A 25,821-nucleotide genomic window follows, 5' to 3' on the forward strand; every position below is an offset into this window, starting at 1 on the left:
ATTAGATTCACAGGCTCCTTTTGTGCTGTCATCTTTAGGAGGCTTACTGCTCTGTCTTCCTCCCTTCAGACCCTCAGAGCCAAGCAGCTGAACCATGGATTCCAAAGCAGTTTTTCCACTTTGTCTCTTTGTGAAAAAAGGTCAACCCCCACCATGAAAATGTTAAATTGGCTGATGAACTCTTAAGTCTTGTTTTGAATTGCTTTCTAACCATAGCAGGAATTTTAAGACAAAGAAACTCTCCTTGGCTTCCACCTGGGCATTATGAGTTGTGGAAATTCATAATCTGGATCTTTTGTTTTAGAACTTTAGTGACATCACTAGTTCTGGAGCACCTTCACTCCAAATGCTTCTTCCAAAAAAATGCATCCTTATATGTTGAGAAATCTTGTGCCCTCCTTAGATGGATGGCACATGCAAAATGCATGCTGTCTGCACAACTGACACCTATTCATAAGCAAGTAATATCCTGTCCGCATTTTCCAAGGTTTTTTCAGGCATAGGTCCAGAGAACTTGTCAGAGATGGAAATATACAATCTGGAAGCTGCTGCTTCTTCTTCTTCCTCTTCTTCTTCTTCTTTCTCTCTCTCTTTCTCTGTGCACGCTGTTAGCATCAAGAATGATCTCTGTGGCCCAAACTGCATTTCCTTACCTGCAGGGGGACATTGAAATAGTACTTCTGCCTGAGAAGTGTGTCCTTTGCTACTCAACCCTTCAAACACTCTCAGTGTGCAAGGGTGGAGCTACAGAGTGTCAGGTCACATAGTAGTAGATTACAGAGCTTTTGCAAACATCACTTTTCTCAGAGGTGTATTCAGTTGAGTTAGGGGGGAAAGAGCCATTAATTAACTTGACTTAAGTAGTCCCTGTTGCAGGGCATGTGACCTTTCCATTATGTCGTATGCCACATGGAATTTGGCCTTAGTGTGATACACAGCAGACACGTGTGTCCCCCCCCCTTAACCATTTTCAATTTGTTATAGGGATTGTTGAATATGAAATTTTAGGGCAGCAACTGGACAACAATATTTGTGGTGACGTTTTAGTGGCATTTATGCTAAAGAACTTCTTTTCTTTTGAAACATGCTTTGGTGAACTTCGTGCAATTTCCAGTGCTTAGGTTAGTAGAGCTGATGTTTCACATGGCTGTGCATACTCACATTCTCTGGCTCTGGATCCATTCCAGTCCGGCTTCCGCGCTGGTCATGGGACCGAGAAGGCTCTGGTCACCCTAACAGATGATCTCCGCAGGCAGCTGGATCGAGGCGGGTCGGGGCTGCTGATTCTTCTAGACCTGTCAGCAGCCTTCGACATGGTCGATCACGAACTCCTGGAGCACCGCCTTGCCGACGTGGGGATCCAGGGCACAGTCCTTCAATGGCTGCGCTCGTTTCTCTCTGGTCGGGGACAGAGGGTGGCGCTTGGGGGGGAATTGTCATCGCGCCACTCCTTGGTGTGTGGAGTGCCCCAGGGTGCGATACTCTCCCCGATGCTTTTTAACATCTTTATGCACCCCCTCGCCCAGCTTGTCCGGAGTTTTGGGCTGGGCTGCCATCAGTATGCTGATGACACCCAACTCTATCTGTTGATGGATGGCCATCCTGACTCGGCCCCAGACACACTGATCAGATGCTTGGAAGCTGTGGCTGGATGGTTACGTGGGAGCCGGTTGAAGTTAAATCCTTCGAAGACAGAGGCCCTCTGGCTGGGACGGGACGATATGGGATTGAGGGGGCAACTCCCATCTCTTGCGGGGGTGCAATTAGTGCCAGCACCATCCGTTAAGAGTTTGGGTGTAATCTTCGATACCTTCCTCTCCATGGAGGCGCAGATTGCAGCTATAACAAAGGCGGCATTTTTTCATCTCCGCCAAGCTAAGCAGTTGGCTCCTTACCTCTCTCGCCCTGACCTAGCCACTGTGATTCACACGACGGTCACCTCCAGACTGGATTATTGTAATTCACTCTACGTGGGGCTGCCCTTGAGACTGACCCAGAAACTCCAGCGGGTGCAGAATGCTGCGGCGAGACTCCTTATGGGGTCTTCGCTGCGAGATCACATTCATCCGGTGCTATACCAGCTGCACTGGCTCCCGGTGGAGTACAGGATCAGGTTTAAGGTGCTGATTTTAACCTTCAAAGCCCTATACGGCCTAGGACCCTCGTACCTACGGGACCGCCTCTCCTGGTATGCCCCACAGAGGAACTTACAGTCTTCAAATAAAAACATCTTGAAGGTCCCAGGCCACAGAGAGGTTAGGCTGGCCTCAACTAGAGCCAGGGCTTTTTCGGCTGCAGCTCCAACCTGGTGGAACGCTGTGTCACAAGAGACAAGGGCCCTGCAGGACTTGACATCTTTCCACAGGGCCTGCAAGACACAGCTGTTCCACCAGGCCTTTGGTCAGGGCGCAGCCTGACTCCCTCCTTTGGCAATCTGTACAGAACTTTAGTTTATGGTTGCCATCAATTTCGATTTTAATTAATTTTTATAATGTTTTTATAATGTTGCACTATTTTAGTGTTGTTAGCCGCCCTGAGCCCAGCTTCGGCTGGGGAGGGCGGGATATAAATAAAATTTATTATTATTATTGGAATTAATGCAATTAAAACTAAAAGAGCACAAATCAAGAATTATCTTCCGATAATCCCCACTCAGATGTGCTTTCCAGAGGTGCTGAGAAGGCATATTGGACATAGATGCCCACTCCAGGGAGGATGTCACCATCTTTATCTCAGGCAATTTAATAGATTTTTGAGTATCTGAAGTTGTTGTTGTTGTTGTATTTGTTTTTTGGGGTGATTTCAATTACCTTATCAAATCCCTAATTTAAGGCAGTTCACGTGTAAATCATATGCTTAACCATATGCTTAAGCAAAGCACTAGTACTTGGTGGGCAGACGAGTGAGGCTCCCTCTGGCCTCCTAGTAGGGCCAACAATGACCGCTCTTTTGAGCTGAGTGGGACTGGATGCATTAACATCAGGTTCCAGAAGGTAAGGCATAAACTGGTGGGATTATCTCCCAAGGAAGAGGATAAGAGTAAATCTGGTTTAACTTTAATAAAGATTTGAAACAAAATAATGAACTTGAATGATGAGAAACCAATTATAGTTCCTTTTCAGTGTAAATATGCATTTCCATTAAGAGCCGCTGTATTCCTTTCAGCAAGCTACTAATATCCCCATCCATTCTTTCAAGTGTTCCTGGGGTACAAACTAGTGTTTAATGAATGCCAAAATAAGCACTTGAGGGAAATTGCAAACAACTGGACAGCCATCCAATTATTTTAACAAGTACTCTAAACTTTTCTTATTGAATTTAATATTTATTCGGTAGCTTTCTCCTTTGATCTAAGAAGATTGTTATTTTATTGCAATTGTTACAGACTTTTCCCTCTATTAACTCATCTTTCTGAAATGCACCATAACTTGTGCAACCCCTGAGGGGAGATATTAGTTATAAAATGCTTCTTAAAGAATAAGAAATGATAGCTCCATAAACAGACAACGTTGCCTTCCATTTTACTTTATTCTAACAGGTGTCTTCTTTATGCAATATGCTGTGTGAAAAGCAAGTCAAACAGGGAGTGTGATGAGTAAACCAATTTATCTCGTTTGCTATGTTGCAATACCATTCCGTACATAGTTACAGTGGCAACAGTTCAGTCCTACATTCGTAAACACCTTTACTTGAAATGGTCTCAAGTCTTTTAATGGTACTTAACTTCCACCTGGAACTTTGTAGATAATTAAAACTGGGGTCAGATCTTGCTGCATTAAAACAGTGTTTTAAGCAGTAGTATTGATTTCAAAAGCAATCCAAACATATGAATTTAAAGTCTCTGTGACCCTTGCACCACTGTAATCTCACTGACTTTCAGGGGTTACCTTACAGTAAACTGTCTGGAGGACATTTCTGAAGCGTAAGTCAAACTAGACATGGCATTAACCTCACCTTTGAATCCCCTGCCTGAGATTTTGATTTTAATAAAACCAAAAGCAGCTCCAGAGGCCCCTGATCCAGATCAGGAGTGTGGCACCGTGGAAAGAATAGGACCGAACTCTCTCCACTGTCTTCCTGACAATCCTATTTGTCCCTCAAAGCTACAGCCCCTTCCTCTCATTAGAACAACATGAATATTGCATCCATGTGTCAAGAAGTTGTGCGTATTTGCATCTGTCCACTATTCATGATTAATCCCAATTTTTCTGTAGTCAGATATACAAATGCTGAACATATACATGTTAAAGTTGACCCCTGAAAACCATGCCTTCACTGCATAGCTGACAGTCTTCTATAATACAAAACTCCTCTTATCACACTATTATTAAATCGTTTTGAGCCATATCAAGATCTAATTACTGACTTGACACTTTCCCCATTTTGTCAGTGGGCTTAATTTTAGAGAAACCACCATAAGAAGAGTAGGACAATTCAAGAGCAGAACAGACCTGAAATGAATTAGATCACCTTAATTACTTTTACAGTTTTATTGCTTAATTGATGGTTTTATTAAACACTGGCCAATTAACCTGTCAGAAACAGAGCTTAAATTGTAGACTGGAAGAAGAAGAAGAAGAAGAAGAAGAAGAAGAAGAAGAAGAAGAAGAAGAAGAAGAAGAGGAGGAGGAGGAGGAGGAGGAGGAGGAGGAGATAGCTGTCAGAGAAATATTACAACTTGCCTTTACCAAGCAACACATGAGGGACCTTTCAAAATGAAGTGGTCAAATCTGGGAGGGTCAAATGGGGCAGAGGCAAGGGTGGGGGAAGACATTGAAAAAGTATCCCATAAGAGGGCACTTCCAGCTAAACACATATGCGGAAGAAGATTGTATTGTATTTGAGCAATCGGTTAAGATAATATATTTTCTTTACAGGTAGGTAGCCATGTTGGTCTGCCATAGTCGAAACAAAATATTTTTTTCCCTTCCAGTAGCACCTAAGAGACCAACTAAGTTTGTTATTGGTATGAGCTTTTGTGTGCATGCACACTTCTTCAGATACACTGAAACAGAAGTCACCAGACCCTTATAGATAGTGAGAGGGTGGGGAGGGGTATTACTCAGAAGGGTGGTGGGAATGGGTGATTGGCTGATAGGTGTGGTAAGACCAAATGAGGTCGTTAACAGTTGTCAACAGGTTTTCAGGAAAAAGCAAGGGGTGAGATGGCTAAAAATGGCTTTATCATGTAAAATGAGATAAGAATCCAATGTCTCTATTCAGACCAGGTCTCTCCATGGTTTTAAGTTTGGTAATGAGTTGCAATTCAGCAACTTACTTTATTTGACCATTCTTTATTTGACCATTTTTAGACCATGCTTTCATATTAAGTATTGCAAAGCTACAAAATGTTTATATCTGTAACACATCCTTTAGTCATCTTTGAAGTAAAAGTTAAAAAGTAACTTAGTAGTTACTTTAATCTTTCAGTTGGGTTTTCAGCTCAAGAAAGTTTCCGAAATGCATTTTAAAAAGCAGGTTAAAATAAAATATGTTTAGAAATGCATTCATTCATATAAAATAGTACTTAAATCAGGGGGGCACCATTGTAGTGCTTGCAAGTGCCATAGCACCTGCTGAGCTTTATTTTAATTTTTTTTAAGTAAGTCCCTTGCCCTCCTAGAAATAAAGGTGTTAATAAAATGTGCAGGTATCCTCCCAATAAAATGTGCAGGTATCCTCCCAGGTGATTTCTGTGAAATGAGCTGGCCTGGTTCCTGCATGTCAGGTTTATTTAGCCAATGGGTGAAGTGACACCGGGCAACAGGAATCCCTGGGGGCCAAAGGAGCTTCCGGTTCCCCCTCCCCTTTAGTGTACTTTTTCTGCTTCTGTTGTATTCTCTACTAGTCCTTGGGATTCACCATAATTTGCCCTTCCTTTTCCCCTACAACCAGAGTGCTCATCATTCCTGTGGTGGCTTCATCTGAGTTCAGTTATTCCCTAGAAGTTAATATCTGCAAATACTACTATACTATAGGTTCAGGTGGGTGTTAAAGACTTCCCTCCCCCGATGACAAATGTGAAAAATGTGAAAACTTTGCAGGGAGTTTTAGGCTTGTGCAGGAGCTGATGCCCAGGCATTCATTAAGATCTTGCTTGGACCCTTGTACCTACGGGACCGCCTCTCCTGTTATGCCCCACAGAGGACCTTAAGGTCCATAAATAGCAACACCCTAGAGGTCCCGGGCCCTAAGGAAGTTAGATTAGCCTCAACCAGAGCCAGGGCCTTCTCAACACTGGCTCCAGCCTGGTGGAACGCTCTGTCTCATGAGACCAAGGCCCTGCGGGATCTGATTTCTTTCCGCAGGGCCTGTAAGACAGAGTTGTTCCATCTGGCCTTTGGCTTAGAATCAGTTTGATTCCCTCCCCCTCTTTCTTTTTCCTTTCTCCTCCTGTGAATAGGCTACATCCTAATGTTTTAATGTTGTATTTTAATCTTTTTTAAATTGTATTTTAATCAGCTTGTTTTTATTATTGGTTGTTAGCCACCCTGAGCCCGGTCTTGGCTGGGGAGGGCGGGGTATAAATTATTATTATTATTATTATTATTATTATTATTATTATTATTATTCATGGTACAAGATGGCAACACAGTCTTTGGTTTAGGGCTGTCATTGGAGAAAACAAAATTCTTGTGCCATTAACAGCTTTATCTCTACTGTACAATCAGGACCAGAAAAGCATAGATGATTTCACATGGTAAAATCATGAAGTCATCAAGCGTGGGGAGCAGCAATGACTGCACCCTCTCTAATTTTGTGTTATGCCATGCCCCTCACCACAGCTGAAGTGCATTATGCCACGTCCTCATTGCAGACATCTTGTGAATGATGCCACAGTGCTCTCAAAATTAAAAATGTGCCCGCTGGTCCAAAAAGGTTGATAAACTCTGGCTTAAATCTCTATCTTGTGATAAAATACACATTTAAATACAACTTTTCACGCAGAGTTTATATTTAAAAACACAGATTAACATGGGAACAGGATGGAATGGACCTATGACACTGTGTGAGTGTGCTTCAGTCCTACTATATGTTTGCATTGCAACTCACAGCCTATCCCTTGAACCTCATTCTCTTATCTCCCCCGCCCCTTCCCTCAATATCCTTTTCCACTGTATGTGCAGGATGCAAAAAGCTTATCTGAAACATCCCCTCTTTCTGAGGAACCTGGCTTCCTCAATTTCCTGTTTTCAGAACAGCTGGCTGCAAGGGATGGACTTGGGGACATTTCTGAGGAATAGCTGTCTACCTCAGTTGGAAGCTTTTCTGATTAGTCAGGCTCCTTGATTTGGAAACATAAGGATTTATAATAAAAAGGACACAGTGAAAACAGAGGGAATGAAAAGAAAACAAACCAATAAAGAACCTATCCTATCATAACATTTGAAATTCTGGTATTTGCTGGTCTTGGAATAGGTTCAAGATAAATGAAGGAAATGTGTATTTCATTAAAGGCTAATATTTGGAAGACAACAGAGAAAACAATAATGGAAGACTTCCAAATGCAGATATAAAAGGGAGCTGCGCACAAAAGCTTCCTTCTCCCCCTTTCTCCCACAGTCTTGGTGTTACCCTTAGGAGACGTTCATCACAGAAAAGGATACTTTCTCAAGCCATTAGTACCATTCGCCTGTAGCAATTTTTTCACAAATAGCTCCATGTTCTACAGTCCTTGTTGTAATGCTTGGCCTGTGCTAGACATCTCTGAACAACACTAGCCACCACTGCCTTCAATGCCAGAGCACTGGGTGCTTCACATCAGACAGGCACAGAGGAGCAAACTCTATCCTTTACACTAAAAGGACCATAAGCGGTAATAGCTACCTCCACCAGAAGCCCAAGTGTAACATCATGGGATTCCTCCAAACAAGTTTAAGCCACAGCTCCACTCAAACCCATGTTAGTAAATGACAATGTCTGCAAGTTTTCCCAAATTAGCAGTACTTGTGAGGGTTTCTCACTCCATGTCTTACCTATTTGGCTGCTGTTTCCTCTTCCCTGCTATCTTCCACAAGTTTCAGATAGGAATGGTAAGGATTTACTGTCACTCACTTCCACTTCTTTTGCTTTGTATCTGCCAGGTTCAGAAGCATCACCACCAATCTGTCTGTCAGGCTCCCATCCTTGGTGCGCACATATGTATGCACCGCGGGCACCATGAAAGCATGCTCTGCTGCTACATTTGTGTGTGTGATATAGAAATACATGCATCGCTTTGTACTTATATGCAAGCTCAACAGTGGCTTTTATATGTTCTCAGATTTCTTATCAAAGTCTTGTTGACACATCCTGATAGCAGGGAAGGCGGAAAGCCTTAACCTTGTTCTAACATATCATTTTCATCAAGTATTTAAATGCTGGACATATGGAACTTCCTGGAAAATGGCTTGCTGGCCAAGTATGGAGAGAGGACTTCAGAACAGAGCTTCAGGACAACAGCTAAAGGTAGACTTCACTCAACTAACAAAAATAACAGTACACTTACTCTGCACAGTTCTATTGATGCTGATATTGAAGTAATCATGAAATTAGGCTGCACAAAAAATAACATAATTTTCAGTTCTAAGCTGCCTTTCCATAGCTTCATGGATCAGACTAGCTAAAGAGGGAAAACAGCACCCTAGAAAGTAAAATGATCATTGCACAGCCCTTTCTCAGGCTTCAAACATATACTTGCTTACTGGGCTTGTGTGCATTTTAATTACTAAGAAACTTACCCGCTACATGTAACAGCCTGCAGGCAGTTCCAAGTTCTTTGTACCTTTTATGAACTCATTTCTTTTATAAAGAGATTTGGGTCATGATTTTTGCTGACATTTTTTTCCATGCTATGTTTCTCTAAAATCTCACGACAAGAACAATAAAACAGATTTCCCTTTCTTTATCCTTGCACTTTATTTTCTAGCCTCCAGCTTATTGTGGTCAGTAGTGATTAGCTGAGAGAGAGAATAAAACCCCAGTCACAAGCTGTTGATTCGATTCAGAGTATATTATTTAAGGCTTAAATTGATATCTATCTTTGGGTTCCTTTTGGCAACACCCATATAAAACAAAACAAAAAAAAGTTTCACTGACTTTATGCAATGCGAGGACTGGCAACCAAATTCTCATAAATGAGAAATTCACATCTCTGTATCCCAAGGACATAAGGAGCGCACCTTAGAACAAGAGATGCAAGTGACTTGACCTTTGTAGGATAAGCCACATTCATGTGAAGGGACAAGAAAGCCTCACTCGCAATAATACATCTTCAATCAGATCCCACAAAACAGCATCTGTGGCCAGAGTCAGCGTTATCTTTCTTCCATTTGAGGTTCTTGCCTAGGGTATATATTCATGCCTAGAAAACATGGTGTCTTCCCAGCAGTTTGGTGCCATTCTGGAGAAGGGTGAATATGGGACATAAAAATTATACATATGGGATGAGAGGAAAACCTACTTCACTATCAGGTGAGGATCATAGCTTCAGAAATATCTCTCTCTCAGGATGCTTTACAACGTTTTTTAAAAAATCAAAACTTAAAGTAGCATAAAATAACCAATGCAGGAAAGAGTCAGTTGAGAAAACCAGATTAGCTGTATAAAAACATTGTGTGGAATGTTTTAAGGCAAGGATTTCTGCTTGTACAACAAAACAATATCACCCTCCCTCCATGCAATCCCTAAATCTGTTCTAGGGGTTCCCCAACCCTCAGATTTGGGGAAGGTGCAGGGCACATCCAAGGAGAGGGGGAAATCCCATTACACAAGTGGACATTGTTGCACTGATGTGACTCAACAGTAGAATACCTGCCTCACATGGCAAAAGCCTGGCAAAAGGCAGCAATGGAGGGGACCAACCATACTTCACAGGACAAGTGCTCCAGAATCTAGGTGTGGCCCCTTAGAAGCCTCTCTCTCTTTTCCCATGCAACAATGCTTCTGTGATGGATAGGACACAGAGAAGAGAATCATAGAATTACTGTGTTGGAAAGGTCCCAAGGACCATCTAGTCCAACTGCCTACAATGCAGGAATCACAGCTAAAGCATCCCTGACAGATGGCCACCCAGCCTCTGCTTAAGAACCTCCAAGGAATGAAGGTCCACCACTTTCCAAGGGAGTCTGTTCCACTGTCAAAAAGCTCTTACTGTCAGAAAGTTCTTCCTAATCAGGATCTCCATTCTTCTAATTTGAATCCATTGGCTCAGGTTCTAGTCCTGCCCTCTGGAGAAGCAGAAAACAAGCTTGCTCCATCACCCACATGACAGCTCTTCAGATATTTAAAGACAGCTTATCTTTTCTTATAAAAGTATTTATATCCTTCTGTATCCTTGAAATATATCATAGCTGTTTACAATAATATAAAACCATAAACCCATACAGTAAAATCATCATCCTTATCAATCACCTTTAGATGCCTCACACTTCCTTCCCTGCTGGAATTGTTTGAGATTGCACCTTCAGGGAAGAGCATCTCCTCCTGATCCTGAGGGATTGGCTGGCTGTGCAGGTGGATTGACTCCTATGAATCCTAGAGCCAAGCTATTTAGGACTTTAAACATCACCACCAAATCCAGAAACAAATTGGCAGCCAATGCAGCAGTTTCAGGAGAGGAGAAACATGATATTGCAGCTTCATTCTAAACCAACTGAAGTTTCTGAAGGCTCTTCAAAGACAGACTCATGGAGAGGACATTGTAACAATCCAACATGGGCATAACTAAGATCTGTGTTGCCATAGCCAGGTCTGACTGCCCCAGAAAGGAATGAAGCTGGCCCCTCAGCCTAAAATGGATACAGGTACTCCTGGCCACAGCTGCCCCCAGTGTGTAAAGCCCACCCCAAGAGCATATCACTGTTATCACCATTACAATCACATCAACATCTTCCCACTAATTGCCTCTTAATATATATTCATTAATACTGTATATAAATTAATACTGAGCCATAGCGTGTTGCAAATCCTGACTGGTTCAAGTGAGGTAAAACTGCAGTGTACACACATCTCCGTTAATACGGGTTATTTGAACTTGTTTTATATGCATGTCATTTTTCCTAGGGTAAAACATGACAGCCTTAGAGGAACAGAGGCTACAGCAAAGAAAAGGACATTTGTGATAAAGAAAGAAAACCCAAGATCTGTGTGCTTGCGATTGCCTCTCTTTCATACGGAATTAATGGTGGTTTAATGGGGTATGAAAGAATGTTTTACTGGAAACAATGAGGAACAATTGTCTAGCTCACGTTTCATTTCACAGGTCATTATTGCATTAAGAAGTAAATCGACCAAGTCCGGTAAATAACAGTCTGTGTATTGCTGAAAGCTTCAAACCAAACAATCTTAGCTCTCTTCAACTAATATCTGTCATTTTTAACCCTTGCAGAGATCCGCTGCAGGCTAAACAATTACTGTCTTCACCCACCTCTGGCAGGTAAGCATTATTCATTTTACTCCACATCCCCCTTCTCCAGCAAACCCTACAAGGCTACGGCTTTTGCATTGTTGCTTTGTTTATTAGCCAGCCTAGCCAACTGTGTGTCTGGTGGCCTTGAAAAACAACACACATTTCAGTGAGCGCTTCAGGCATCTTTAAACAGGCTGCTTCCTCTGCAAAATTAATTGTTGCAAAACACAGCACTTATGTGTAAAGCACTGCACACTAACACTCAGCAGTTTGCTTGGGTTACAGATATGCCTGGGAAATTTAGGGGAAATGCAATTCTTCTTTAAGCCTGCACACAATTGATATCAGCAAGGACACCGCAATACCCATTAACCCGCAAAAAGCCCTCTGCTTTAGCTTACTAATTCTAAACTGAGAATCATATACCATAGCTTTCTTGTGGTTTGTCTCTCACTTTGTAAGAAACATGTTTTTACAAGATATTCCTTTGGCAATGGTTTCAAAAGTGTTCACCAAATGCAAAAGTGCTTGCTAAATCTTTAGGTCACCATTGGTTCCATTTGTCATAGTTTATGAACTGGACTATGTACAGCAGATGAGTCCTTGTAATTTCAATTTGTCTTAAAAGAGAGGTCCAAAATTTAGATATTGTTTCTGCAGAACTAGATGTCCACGTACCCACTTTTGGCTCCCTCCTCCACTCTGTTTCCACAGTCCTCAAGCAACCATTGCTGAATCAAAACTAGAGCAATGGTAGCAGGGAAAGGGAAGGAACCCCGTACTCTAAGCAGATATAGAAAACAGATCCCAATGCCGGGAGAGATGGGACTATTGCTAAGGGTGGTTATCACAAAAGGAAATTCACTTTTGAATAAAACAGGTAATAAAATCAATGCCCTGTATATGGGCTGGATACATGGAAATATCTAGCTGGATACATTAAAATAATCAAAAGGAAGATCTATTATTATTATTTATTAAATTTGTATTCCACCCTTCATTTGTAGATCTCAGGGCAGCTTACAACATAAAATAACAATATAAAACCCACAAAGTACGTAGTAAAAGTAATGACAATGACAAACCAATAATCCCCCATCCCACAACACATTTGAACTTCCTGATTGGGAGAATACTAGTCCATAGCAACAACACTGAATTTTCAAAGATGAAAACTTTTGGCCTCACCGTAAGTTAAAATGATCAAGAAAACAGAGGATGGGAAGAACTAATAAAGGGGGTGTAAAGGTCCTTCACATATAGGGCACTCAAGTTAGGAAGTTGTGATGTGTGTCCAAATCACAAATAAACATTAAGGGTCTGATGGAAATGACTGGACAATATATTTAAAAAGATACAGGCAGAATTTACAGGTCAATTTAGAATTTTCGGGTGGGGAACACAAACCCAACCTCTTTTATTTTTACCTTTTCTCCAATGACAATAGTAATAGATTCATCCCCAAAGCAAGCTAAGGGGCACCTGCCTATCACTTTCTTGTGATATCACTTATAAGGTAAGTCCTGTGGTTCCCTGACATTTGTAAACTACTGCCCACCAAACAATCTTTATTGCAATGCACTTGCATGAGCACACAGAACAATTAACCTGGTTTTAAAGGGCAATTTGGTGTGGCAATGACCACTGTGGCTCTGACACCGGTTTGTGATTCATAATCAGGTCACAGAAGGCAGCGGGCAGAAGTGTGTCTGTACCAACATTGCGAATTAATCAGCCCTCTAAGCAGCCAGAGACACGGATCCTTAGAGAAATGCCTTTTACCGGGTAAGACATTAGACATTTTGTTTAAAGATTAGACATTTTGTTTAAAGATTAAAGTTCTCTTTGTGCTTAATCAATTTCTAGGGCAGGCTGGAAAATGGGATTAATTACCGTCCCTTGCATCGAGCTCCCATACTGCAGAAGTCATAAACGATGCAACTTTTCGGTTAAAATGGCTGCCATCAGCAGCAGCATGCTCAAGAGATGCTAATTGTAATTAAAGAGTTTATTTGGAATCACAGAACAGAGTCTTAATCAGGACGAGAACAGAGCCTCACCGCATGCACTTGCGGCACACGGCTGTGTAACAGAATGGTTCTTTTTAAACAGGCAGTTTGGTTTAAAAGGTTTGAGCAGGGTGTTATGCCGGGGGGCCTAGCATTTTCTCCTCTGTGGGATTCAAGCGAAATCTTATTAGGTCAATTGTTTAGAAAGCATCTCACATTAGGGATTTCAAAGCACTTGTGAAAAGTGAATAAAATTACCCTGCTCTGCTGAAGAATAAACATGGACCACGCTGCCATTAATGCACATAAAGGTTATGCTGAATTAATTTACTTGCCCTGAAACAAGGGCAGACAAGACACACACAACTGGAAGTCGTGGTACCCCAAGAACATGACTCTAAATCAGGCTTCCTCAGCCTCGGCCCTCCAGATGTTTTTGGCCTACAACTCCCATGATCCCTAGCTAGTAGGACCAGTGGTCAGGGATGATGGGAATTGTAGTCTCAAAACATCTGGAGGGCCAAGCTTGAGGAAGCCTGCTCCAAATCCTTTTATTGTCATGCAGCTATCTTTCTTATACCAGCACAAAATATAAGTTCAGAAGCAGTTGCCTTCAGACGGCCAAAGTGGGACTGGACTGCCTTATGTCTCTCGCGACTTACCAGACTTCTCAGCCTTACTGTGTGGGTCTTGCATGCAACTTACCAGCATCCAAACACGGTTGTTCTGTTTCAAACTCTGATTTGGGGAAGACAGACACAGGTGGATTCAGTCTCAAGGCACTTCCATCCAAATCTTTGAAAAGAGCTTTTCCTGAGCTCCCACAGATGACAGCAACACATGATTCATTTGATTCATTTTCTCTGACAAACAAAACAAACAAATATCATAGTTGAGAGAAAACCATCCTGAACTCAACTCAGAGAATTTCCCCATTATCGACAGGCACATTATTTAAACAGCGGGTAGCATGAAAGTGATAGAAACAGACAAAAATTCTTCTATACAAATGGATGCTACTGCTTCGCCAGTTGTTTAAGTTTTCGTGTTTGTCTTCTGCCTATGTGTGAACCTGAAGCTCAGCAATATTTCTAGCTAGTAACACGAAAGTTTCAAGAGCTCAGATTTGAAAAAGATGTATTAAATGAAGTATGAATCTAGAGTCATGCAGAGATAACGCATCATTTCATATATATTTTTACTCAGACCCAGAACAATACAAAACAACATCGGAGTCACAAGTGGGTTAACAGTGGCCTCATTCAGACATAAAGTTAAATCATGGTTTAGAGCTACATGAATAAGCCCTTCTGGCATGCTACTTGCTCCCACTGTCGGATGCACAGGCACATTTGGGAGGAAGATTCTGGCAGCATTTACTTTCAGGCTATGGACACATTCGCAGCTTGAAACAAAGCGAGGTAGTTTCTTCCGCACTACATTTCAAGTCACATTCTGACTTTGCTGCCCAGACCAGAGGGGAGCGGCAGGGATGTATTTACCTGATGCCCATTATGTATTTTGCTTCCCTACCCTGAACTCCAATTCACTGAAGCTGTCACCTGTACATGCAAAAGACCTGTCTGAAATGTATACAACTTTCCCACTTCCAAATCAGGTGGAAGCTGGTTTGAGGTAAAATGCTTTAAACAGGAGGCGTTCCCAAGAGGTTACTCAGCTTAAGTGGTGAAGCAATGGTAATGGGTGCCCAGCCTCCTTGCCCCTGAATCCATAGCTGTCAATTTACAGATTTGAAAATAAGAGACCAGCAGCCTCGAAAATAAGGGATCAGCAGCCAAAATAAGGGATTTTCAGAGCACAGGTAGGTTCAACTTCTGGGCTCCTCCGAGCCAAAGGCAGAAAACCCAGCCAGCAGCCAAACGAAGCCTCAAGCGGTGGTTCCCACAGCACAGCAACCCGGAAAAGGGGATGCAGGAAGGGAAACCACCATCACCTCTCCGCTGGGAAGCGCTGAGCAAAGGCGAGTCCCCAGGCAACGCGGCCGATTTGATCGACACAAGGCATGCAAGCTCCACCCCCCAGTCGTTCTTAGACTCCTTATTGGGTGAGCAACGCAGCCAAGCAACACATTGGCGCCTCCCTCCTCCCTGGCCGGCAGGGAGGGAGGGAGAGGAACTGCTTCCTTTGAAACCCGGGAAATTTAAGGGACATCATCAATAAGGGACAGCAGCGGGACACGGCGCTGGGATAAGGGAGTTTCCCGCCAAATAAGGGGCGCTTGACAGCTATGCCTGAATCACAGCTTGTCTAAACTGAAGTAGGCCTGGTGGTTGGCCCTTCCTATGGTGTTGAACCACAGTCCCTGGTTGAAAAGAAATGGGAAGCTCTGATTTGCTAAGAGTGGAATCAAAAGCTTCCTCAAGTTCACTGCAGTTCATTCATGCAGCATTAAGTCATGATTTAGCTTTACACCCAAACATAACCAGTTGCCTAAATTTATTTCCTTTGGAAATTAAAGAGTATGTGCCTAGCCCGTGGGTTTGTTTTGGTCTGGATCTCTAACTTGGCCTTTTCCTGCCACTCCTGAGGTATAAACTCAAACTCGTTATAAGCAGACCAGTCCATGTAGAAGGCATTGCATGTACAGTCATACCTTGGAAGTCGAAGAGCTTTGTTCCCAAACATTTTGGCTCCCAAACATTGCAAACTCGGAAGTGACTGTTCGGGTTTGCAAACTATTTTTGGAAGCCAAATGTCCAATGAGGCTTCCATGGCTTCCGATTGGCTATAGGAGTTTCCTGCAGCCAATCAGAAACCGCAATTTGGGTTTTGGAAGTCAAACGGACTTCCAGAACGGATTCCGTTTGGCTTCCAAGGTACGACTCTATTAGAAACAAGCCAAGGCTCCTAAACAGGGAATCCTAGAATCTCTGACTTTGCTAAAGGAGCTAGAGAACCTCTAATAAAGAAATATGTGCACCCTTCACTAAATTACATTTTCCAAAATGCTTTGCACAGGAAGCCAAAAAGACTTTCAAGTGGGTTTAGATTTCTGCTGTGGAAATCTCTAGGTTAGGCTTGGGGAACCTGTGGACCTCCAGATGTTTTTGGATTTCTATTCCCATCAGCCCCAGCCAGGACAGCCAATGATCCAGGATCACTGAAACTGCAGTTCAGCGACATAAAATGTCACTTTTATTTGTCATATACAGTTGTTTTTGTTATTACATTTTTAACTAGTTTTTAGAAAAACAACAACATTGAAAGTTCTATTTTTACTGTTTTTACATAAACTGATTAGAGATTTTTATTATATTAAGCAGTATATTTTTTTCATAAACAAATGCCTGGAGAACCACAAGTTCCTCACCCTGGTCTAGATGAGGAGAAGCACCCAAATGCTTGACAGGAAGCCTCAGCCAAATGGCCCCCTTACCTATTTTGCAGTGGATGAAAGTAGAACATATTTTCTTCACTGACATGGAAAATGCTTGCCCTTTCGGATGTGACCAGATGCAGAATGCCTGCACTGTCAGGATTTGTCATGATGCAGATGTCTCTGTCGTCACTGTAGCAAGTTTTCCTGAAGCCAGCAAAGATGACATCTGATAATGAAGGAAAGCAGAGTTGTATGGAAAGGCTCAGCAGTCGCATCGTCCAAGGCTAAGAAAGGGATTTGACAAGCTGCATTGATAGGTTACAGGTCTATGGGATACTGTAGTCACCAGAAACATTGATGGAGACTTTCTATAGATGGGTGGTGTACACAATGAGAAACAAAAGAGTAAGAGAGGAAGATAATATCTGGGGCAGTGGTACCAAAAAAATTGCATTGCAGAGAAATAATTATAGCATCTGAACAGAGGGGGCAGCAAATCTACCTGACAAAGCCCCTTGCATTGACTCAAACTCCTGCCTAATATTTGTTGTATTTTTTTAATGGAACACCCAGCCTGATCCCTCTATGACCTTTGCACATGGGTCAGACATTTTGACTTTCAGTGGGTCCAGGATAAGAGGCTTAAAATTATTGAAATTCAGAACCTGAATTGAATTTGGATAATGTACATTACAATTAGACAAAGGAAACATAATCAGCTTTGGTCTCAGAAACTATTATTATTTGCACAGTATCTATAATTAAGGCACAACGATATCAACTGCAGACCCTAGATGTAACTGTTAATTAAATAGTACAGTTTGTGAGCATGTTACACAGATGACTTAGCAATCCTGCCAAATAAATGCCATAATGATTTTTTCTACCTATTTTGACATATTCTTTTAAAATCAGAGGCTGTGAGTTAGAATTTCAGTTTTGACTGAAATTAATTTGCACAAGAGCTCATGATTTTCATCCTCCCCCTGCAAAGTGCTAATACTTGTAGACCCTGTTCATCTAAAGTTAGATATATGCCTAAAACCCACTGAAACCTAACTTAAATATCATTGCGTTCAGTAGAACTTGGTATGCATAAGCTCAGCTGGATCAATGCCGCAATGTTCTGTTTAAAAATTTCTCACAATTTCTTGTTTTGCTTTTCAGAAGAAAACATTTAGCAAAATAACTAATTTTGTAACTTTTTCTGGTATTCCTCAGTTGTACATAAATATATAGTGTTGCATCATCATGCATCTAATGCAATGGGCTTTACTTATGATCCTGTGCATGTTTATTTGGAAGAAGAGTGTACTGTTCAATGAAACTTAACTGGCCTTAGGAAAGAGAGCAGAGGACTGCAGTCCTAGCCCACAAAAGCTTGTGCAATATATATGCTACTATTTAAGGTGCCACAACATACTGAGGTGTTTCATGTTAGAATTCCTGCTCCGTGATTGCAGTCATGGGATTGTTGTCTATCACATGACGGTATATGTTTTGACTCCACAGAGTGGGAAGTGACGGAGACCGGATGTTTGTGTTACTGTGTTCCGTGAAGTGGGACTATTGTCCTTTGTTCTTTCTCTTTGCTGTTTGATGCTAGAGAGAGAGGGAGCCATGTTGCAGTGCTCCGTGTGTGTTTATATGTAAATAAAGTAGATTAGCCAAAATGCTGAGTTGCTGAGGTCTGTTACACAAGCTGTGAAGACTCTGTGGATCCCTAAGTGTGCCGATGTCTGTTGGCATCGGTCGCTGTGATATTCGGGCAGAAGAAAGCTTTTGAAGCTCCCGAACGAACGACCAGGAGGGAGAGAACATGCCAGTTGGGCATGTGTCTCTGCCAGGGTCCTACTCAAGAACAGGGTGAGCTCTTGACATTTCATTGGTTGGTTGGTTTTGATGAAAAAAATTAAGCTACTCACCCCCTCCTCTTAAATTTGCTGCTAATTTTATCAATTTCTGGAAATAAAAACCATTAGAGTCTTTGACATTTGAAAAATAATATTAGTCCGCTTTACAAAGTTGATTAATGTAGGACCCCATAAGCTCACAAAAAGGTAACACCAACCTTGTAACATCATGATTCCCAGCACTACGGAATAATTTCTCATTTTATGCCATGGGCTGTCAGGCCACCAGCTATGATCAGAGGTGGAAGAAGGCCACAGTATGCCAACTCGACCCCTCCAAGGATTACGTGGAGCTCGATCAGTACTTGTCAAGTCAGCTGCAAGAGGTTGGATTCTGTCCTTGATGCAATCAAAAGAAGAGCTTGTGGCCACAAGGACAGAGTCTCGTAGTATGATGGACTGCCTCCTTTCCAGGTGGGACTGCAGATCAGCAGGTGGGCTGTAAAGGACTGGCAGGAGACCCACAACATTGTCTACGAGTATCACCTTCTCTACCACTATGTTCCCTTTAAGATGAAACATGATCCCATAGTCATAGTTCTTGTAGGACAGAAAGCCTGTGATTTTGGTGCAGTTTGGAAAGCCATCTCCTCTGTATAAATGTATCCCGTGAAGGCTTGAATGAGCCACATTGTCAGTGCAAAGTGTCTCAGGTAAGAAACATTCTTGCCCTTTGATATGAAAGGCTATCCGTTCTGATCCGGCCACAACATTGTTCTGTAGGCGGGTACCCTCTGCAACATTCGTTTTGATGCCAGTCACCCAGCGTACTGATTGCCCTGGCTGTTTGCTCAAAATAACAAGATTCCTGGTAAGGGTATGATTTTGGCCTTCCAAATGTATGCCGTGACCAATGGTTCCAAATACCACATTGCCGTGTAATAGGAGCCCGCTGCTTGCAAGCGCCTGAATGCCAGCTCCACAGCTTTGGTGAACGCTGGAGGAGATTATGAAAGATTCATGGGATGCATTCCTAATGCCAACTGCTGGAGACTGTGAAGATCCAAAGCCCAAAATTTCAACATTAGAAAGCTGGAGGATACCTATCACACGGAAAAAGACAGAGCATAGAACTAGTTTCTTTTTTGTAACCATTAAACCCTGAGAAAAAAACAAATCACATTGATAATGAATATCCTGCTGGATTATTTTTTTAATAATAAACCCATACAGTAGAACCTCGACTTACCACCACCCCTACTCACGAAAAATTTGACTTGCAACCTCGGCAAACCCGGAAGTAAATACCAGGTTTACCGCCATTCGCACATGCACAGAAGTGGCTTCTGCCATCTGCACATGCACAGAATGGCGCTGCCGCCGAATGCGCACGTGCAGAATGGCACTTCTACCAGCGACCCGGATCAACTCACAAACGGACCTCCAGAACGGATTCCGTACGTGAGTAGAGGTTCCACGGTATTCCTGAAGATGACACTGCAATATCTGAGAAAGGACATTCAAAAATTGCTTTAGGCAGTTCCAGTGGGATCTTTGAATAGCAGGCACCAAACCCCATATGCCATATTATAACTGCTTTCAGACTCCCGTCAAAATGTCACTGGGCATTGCGAGGGGCTGAGGAAACAGCACTCTCACCCAACATGTTTCAGTCCATTTCGTCTTGAAGCCCCAACCTCCAAAACAGCACAAGAGTCTTCACTGTGTTTCCTGTAATAAACTATAACCTTGCTATCCCTCAGCAAGTGCATATTTCTTTACATATGCACTCCCCGGTGTGGCAGAATGGCACTTCAGCTCGCAGGGTAGAAAATTGCTATGGCGTTCCCCCCATTTTATGTACAATTAAAGATACAAACAAATGTGCATAATCTGTGTTGTCCCGTATACACACCATCATAAGAGGAGGCACAGTGGCTGCAGACCTCGAAATGCATGGGAAGGTTCTCAGCTGCACTAGCTGAGAAATTTGAACAAAACAGCTGTGAGTATTTGAGTACCTGCATACTGGGCTCCACTGGCATGGTGTCCCACTAAGATCGCCCCAGTACAATCCATGTCAGATTTAATTTGTATATTTCTTGTGAGAAGGCCAATCTCTGCAGCCAGAGGAATCCATTGTCCATTTTCTAATCTGTGGGATTGTCCTATACATGACATAATAGAAGGTAAAAGCAGGTCAGTTTTGGCCATTCAAATGTCTCTGCTTCAAAAATCAGAACAATAAGGTCCATTTCACTCTGGGTTCTCCTACTGGGTGACCAGCAAGAAAGTTGGAAGACTGCTCACTCACCAGTAGAATTAAGAGAAGGGGTTATCTGTCAGAATTCACTAAATACTGAACTAACTGGGAGATTTCTCAGGCTTTCATATGAAGCAGCAGGGAAAACAGAACCAACTGGACTAATCACATCCCAGAGAAAATGAAACAGGAAAAGGAGACATTTTCCAGAATAACTTGGGAGCATTATGCCTTGGGCTTCAAGTCCAATAATTGGGCAAGCATTGATGCTGTCAGTTTAGCACCAAAATTTTGTTTAGATCACTCTGGAAGGATGTGGAAAACTCAGTGAACTCTGCCTGCAGCCCCTGCCCCATATCCACCCCCACTTCCATCCCCATATACCATATACCATATGAGGAAGGATCACTCTATGTTATGTAGCTTTGTTTTTTTATATATTGTATACCACCCTGTGATCCTCAGATGAAGGCCAGTAGAGAAATTCGAAGAAGAAGAAGAAGAAGAAGAAGAAGAAGAAGAAGAAGAAGAAGAAGAAGAAGACAGGGAAGGCCAGCAGGAATGATCCATGACTTATGGAATTTCCACCCTTTCTGGCTATTGGAATAAGGAACTATGATACAAAATAAAAGCTAGTTAATGTGCCAGGGGTCCCAAGGATAAAACAGCCAACACACCGAGCCAAGGTTGAGAGTTTGCATACCTGTGTGTCTGTGGAGCAGACGTTCATGGATTCTAAGGCTACGATGGTTGACTTCCTCCAAAGTAACTATTTCAGCCTGATGAGCTTCATAGGAAGACGAACTGATGACAATATTGTCTCCATAATGCCAGTCCAATTCGTCTTGTACCATAATCCTATAAACCTCTGCAGAATTAATGTGAAGATCCTACACATTTTTTAATGATACAGAAATAAACCCTATAGGGGGAAATGGTTTAGCAAAACAGGAGAATGCTAAAGCAAATGATCTATAAGTGGCAAAATAATATTATATGAAGAATGCTGCGGCAGAGTAAAGGAGATAATTTAGTAGTCTTTTTCCCCCTGGGACAATTGAGGGAAAAAATAAAGTTTAAAATGGTATGGCAGAAAGATACTGACACCTAGATTTAGATTTACTGAAGTTTGTATTTGCCTAGTACTAAAAAGTCCCTCAGCAGCTTACAACAAACAAAACCCATAATCATAACATCTGTAATTAACATACTCAACTACGGTGACCCATTAAACTGCTAAAACATCATTGTCACAGTTGTCAATTGCCTGATCAAAAGAAATAAAATCACCCCCTAAAATACCAGCAAACGCCCAGGAATGGAGGAAACTGAAGAAAATCTATATAGGATATATAACAAAGAAGAAGAAGAAGAAGAAGAAGAAGAAGAAGAAGAAGAAGAAGAAGAAGAAGAAGAGTTTGGACTTGATATCCCACCTTTCACTCCCTTTAAGGAGTCTCAAAGCGGCTCACATTCTCCTTTCCCTTCCTCCCCCACAACAAACACTCTGTGAGGTGAGTGGGGCTGAGAGACTTCAGAGAAGTGTGACTGGCCCAAGGTCACCCAGCAGCTGCAGGTGGAGGAGCAGGGAAGCGAACCCGGTTCCCCAGATTACGAGACTACCGCTCTTAACCACTACACCACACTGGCACTCAAAAGGGAAATGATCAAATATTAGGGCTGATCAGATAATGTCACTGAAAGCAATGCTTACCTCTAGTCACTTTAGAATACTTTTGTCCCCCACTTATCAAATAAACCTGAAAATTATTAAAAGGTGAGCATATTTTCCAAATATGATTAGAAGGTAGGAAAATGGCTGCTCACCTGATCCCAGGGTGGGCAGCAGTTGTAGCCCTTCATGATCACACACACACACACCGGCTGCCTGGGGTGAAACACTCTCCCATGGGCGACTGGCTGTTGTGGAATCCCCCTGACCACAAGGGATGGCATGAAAGCCCGCCATCCTCAATTTGGAACTGTCCAATCATGAGCAGGTTGGGGGGTGGAGTCTGGGGGGAAGAACAAAGTCTTCACTCCGGTCCACCGCCTAGAGATATAAGTCTACCTACACCTTCAATCCATAAAAGTAGTGGCCAATTTTAAATCCCAGAATGTTGTATTGTGCAGTTTGTTTACACCTGTGCGTGGGATTGCCTTTCACCCACCAGGGTGTGGGGTGTCGCAAGTGGGTCCACAAGCATTTCTCTTTAGCAACTGTATTGCAGAAAAAGTGGTTTAGGGTAACAGTGATCATCGACCAAGTTGTCTAGCATCACCCATGAGGTCAGACCAGGAAACAGCGAAATCATATAGACAAATCTACCCTGTTATCGCTTTCACTACAAGATCCCTTATTGGCTGCGATTCTGTAGCCTACAAGAAGCAAATGAACCAAAAGGATAAGGTGCTGTAATTGAAAAAGATCCTGTCCACAGTCATCAGCCACTTCATCTTCCAAGGCAGGGGGACAAAAAGAAGCCCCCCTCTTACCTTTCATTGCCAGGGGCAGCATCACTTCCAAGGTATGTCCAAGACTTCTGGGTATAAGCGCTATGCATCTGCAGCTTCCCATAAACACCTTGGAAGGGGAAGAGAAAACCATGCTGGGATCCAAAGGGCCCCCTTTTCAATAGCTACAAGGTCTGGCGCACACTAAGCAGGAATTTCCACTCTTGCCACATAAAGTGTGGTGGCCTGGGACTCGGGCTCAGACTCGGAGCCAGAGGACTCTCAGTCTGCACCAGATACTTTGCCTCAGGCGGCATCTGAACCTAGTCTGGGGCCTGATCCTGAAGAGTCCCAGTCTGCATAGGCTCCCCTGCAACAAGCACCAGCTGGGCCGAGTCAGGGGCCTGAGCCTGCCCTGGCTCCAGATGCGGAGATGACCTCGTTGCCCTCTGCTGTGCAATCATGTGCAGCTGCTCCACTACCAGTTGGGTCAGGAGAGGCTGAGGCGGCCTCTGGGTCTAATAACCCACCGACATCTCCTGAGCTGCAGAGACTCAGGTCTGAGAGAAGGAGAGACCTGAGTACTCGCAGGAGGAGATAGGGAGGTGTGTCACCGGGGGATCAGGACCAGCTGTTACCCCGACAGAGTTAAAAGGCTGCTGGACCCCGCCCCAGGTTGCGGGAGCAACGTTGTTGTTTGCCAGAACCTGCCTGTGATCCTGTGCCTGACCTTGCCTGGTTTCCTGCCTTGGCCCTGTCAGACTAACTCCTCGCAGAACTCTTGGATTCGGGACCAGACCTGGACCGTGTTATTCGGGTTACCCCCGTGCCCGGTACATAAAGCACCATTGCAAAACAGAGATAAAAAGCCTCAATATACATCAGGGGTGGGGGATATGTCTGGCTCCTTATCAAGATCTACCTAATGGTAGGGCAGGGCTTGAGTGCTACAGGGTTCTGTCACTTAGAATAAGCCCAGGGGTGTCCAACTTCCAAGAGACTGTGATCTACTCCCACTGTAAATAAACTGGCAGTGATCTACCCATTGGATTGACCAGAGTTGTTGGGGAGGCTTCACCAATGGGAGGATGACCGAAGTTGTTGAGCTGTTTTTAGGGGGAGATACCAGAGTTGAGCTCTGGTTGGACAGGCCAGGATTAAAGGACATGTAGGCTCATTACAAGGATTTCTGACCAGTTGCAAACTAAATAGCACCAGGGCTTTTTTCCCCAGCTGAACTCAGTTCCAGCACATGTCAGGTGGGTGCCATTGCCTTTATAAGAGAACAAGGGAGGCATCCATGGTGAGTTCCAGCACCTCTTTTTCTAGAAAAAGAGCACTGAATGGCTTCTTTTTCCTATGCACCTTAAAGAACTCAAAATATGTTACTTAACCGTACCAATGGTTCCAGGATCAGCACTTAAGCCATGTAATCGATCACAATAAACTCTCTCAGATGCACGAAGCAGAATTTGCACCTTTCTTCCTCTTTCCAATGGATGCTGCAAAGTACCTGACAGGGGAAAAAATGAATGGCCATTATTGATTGATTTTTATTTTTAGCATACTTTTCTATAAAAGAAATTATCTCATGTCGCTGCTAATAAATCTAAAAACTTTGATAAAAATGTTATCATTAACAAAGACATCAAATGCTAAAAGGCAAGGGAAATAAAATTGTAACATGTAAATCCCCAAACTTGCTTGTGAAGTCCAAGTATGCCATTGGCTTACTGTATTGTGCAAACAAGACCATTGTAACATTTGTAGCAGCAATGGGTAAAAATAGGTAAACTAGGTGAAAGCAACAGGCAATAACTTATGAGGTACAGCACACAACTAAGCATTAGAGGTATAATAATAATAATAATAATAATAATAATAATAATAATAATAATAAATTATTTATATCCCGCCCTCCCCAGCTGAAGCTGGGCTCAGAGCGAATGGGTGTTTTAAGTGCATCTCTGAGCACAGGAAGAGAACAAACCCAACAGATCTCCCCAGAAAGGCCATTCCAATAGCTAATGGCTTGAAAAGTCAATTGATCGGGGGACATAAATTTCCATAAAGCAAGGATGTTGAAAACCATGAATATTTTGCTTAAATCCATTCATGCCCAGCAAACAGGAGAGTCAGCTTGGCCCTGCAACCATGGGTGCCCAGGGCCGTGGATGCCATGCACAGAAATTTGTGGGTGCCATGCACTGTGGGTGGCACCGAAATTTGTGGGAATCCGGCCCCTTCGTGGGGAATTTTGTGGGTGCTCAGTCACCCAGGGCCCCAAGGAGTTGGCACCTATGCCAGCAAGCCAGTTGAGTTTACCTCTAATTTTATACAATGACTTCTCTATAAATTGAGCATATGGCTGTGTGTTACTCAGTTCTGTGTACTACAGTTCCAAATCACTGCTCTAATACTCTGATAAAACTGCATTTTGCAGTTTCGTGATTAAGAGACTTCCCCAGTCCAAGATACTTTGCTTTGCCCCACCCCCCACCCTGTCTATGACT

The 25,821-nt window shown here is 42.8% G+C and overlaps 1 protein-coding gene across 2 annotated transcripts in view; it reads right to left on the minus strand.

Annotated features, from left to right (window-relative positions):
- The window catches only part of PKHD1 (PKHD1 ciliary IPT domain containing fibrocystin/polyductin), a 238,340-nt gene that overhangs the window by 50,802 nt on the left and 161,717 nt on the right, over positions 1-25,821 (minus strand). For both annotated transcript variants that reach the window (XM_083606347.1, XM_083606348.1), the window contains 7 exons: positions 24,708-24,821; positions 23,351-23,438; positions 21,558-21,712; positions 20,613-20,759; positions 18,810-19,694; positions 16,796-16,964; positions 14,104-14,261 (listed from right to left, as the gene is read on the minus strand). In XM_083606347.1, the coding sequence (XP_083462473.1) occupies positions 14,104-14,261; positions 16,796-16,964; positions 18,810-19,694; positions 20,613-20,759; positions 21,558-21,712; positions 23,351-23,438; positions 24,708-24,821 (1,716 nt within the window). The remainder of the gene's footprint in view (positions 1-14,103; positions 14,262-16,795; positions 16,965-18,809; positions 19,695-20,612; positions 20,760-21,557; positions 21,713-23,350; positions 23,439-24,707; positions 24,822-25,821) is intronic.

Source organism: Podarcis filfolensis (genome assembly GCF_964270895.1).
Source record: "Podarcis filfolensis genome assembly, chromosome: 3".
NCBI lineage: Eukaryota > Metazoa > Chordata > Lepidosauria > Squamata > Lacertidae > Podarcis > Podarcis filfolensis.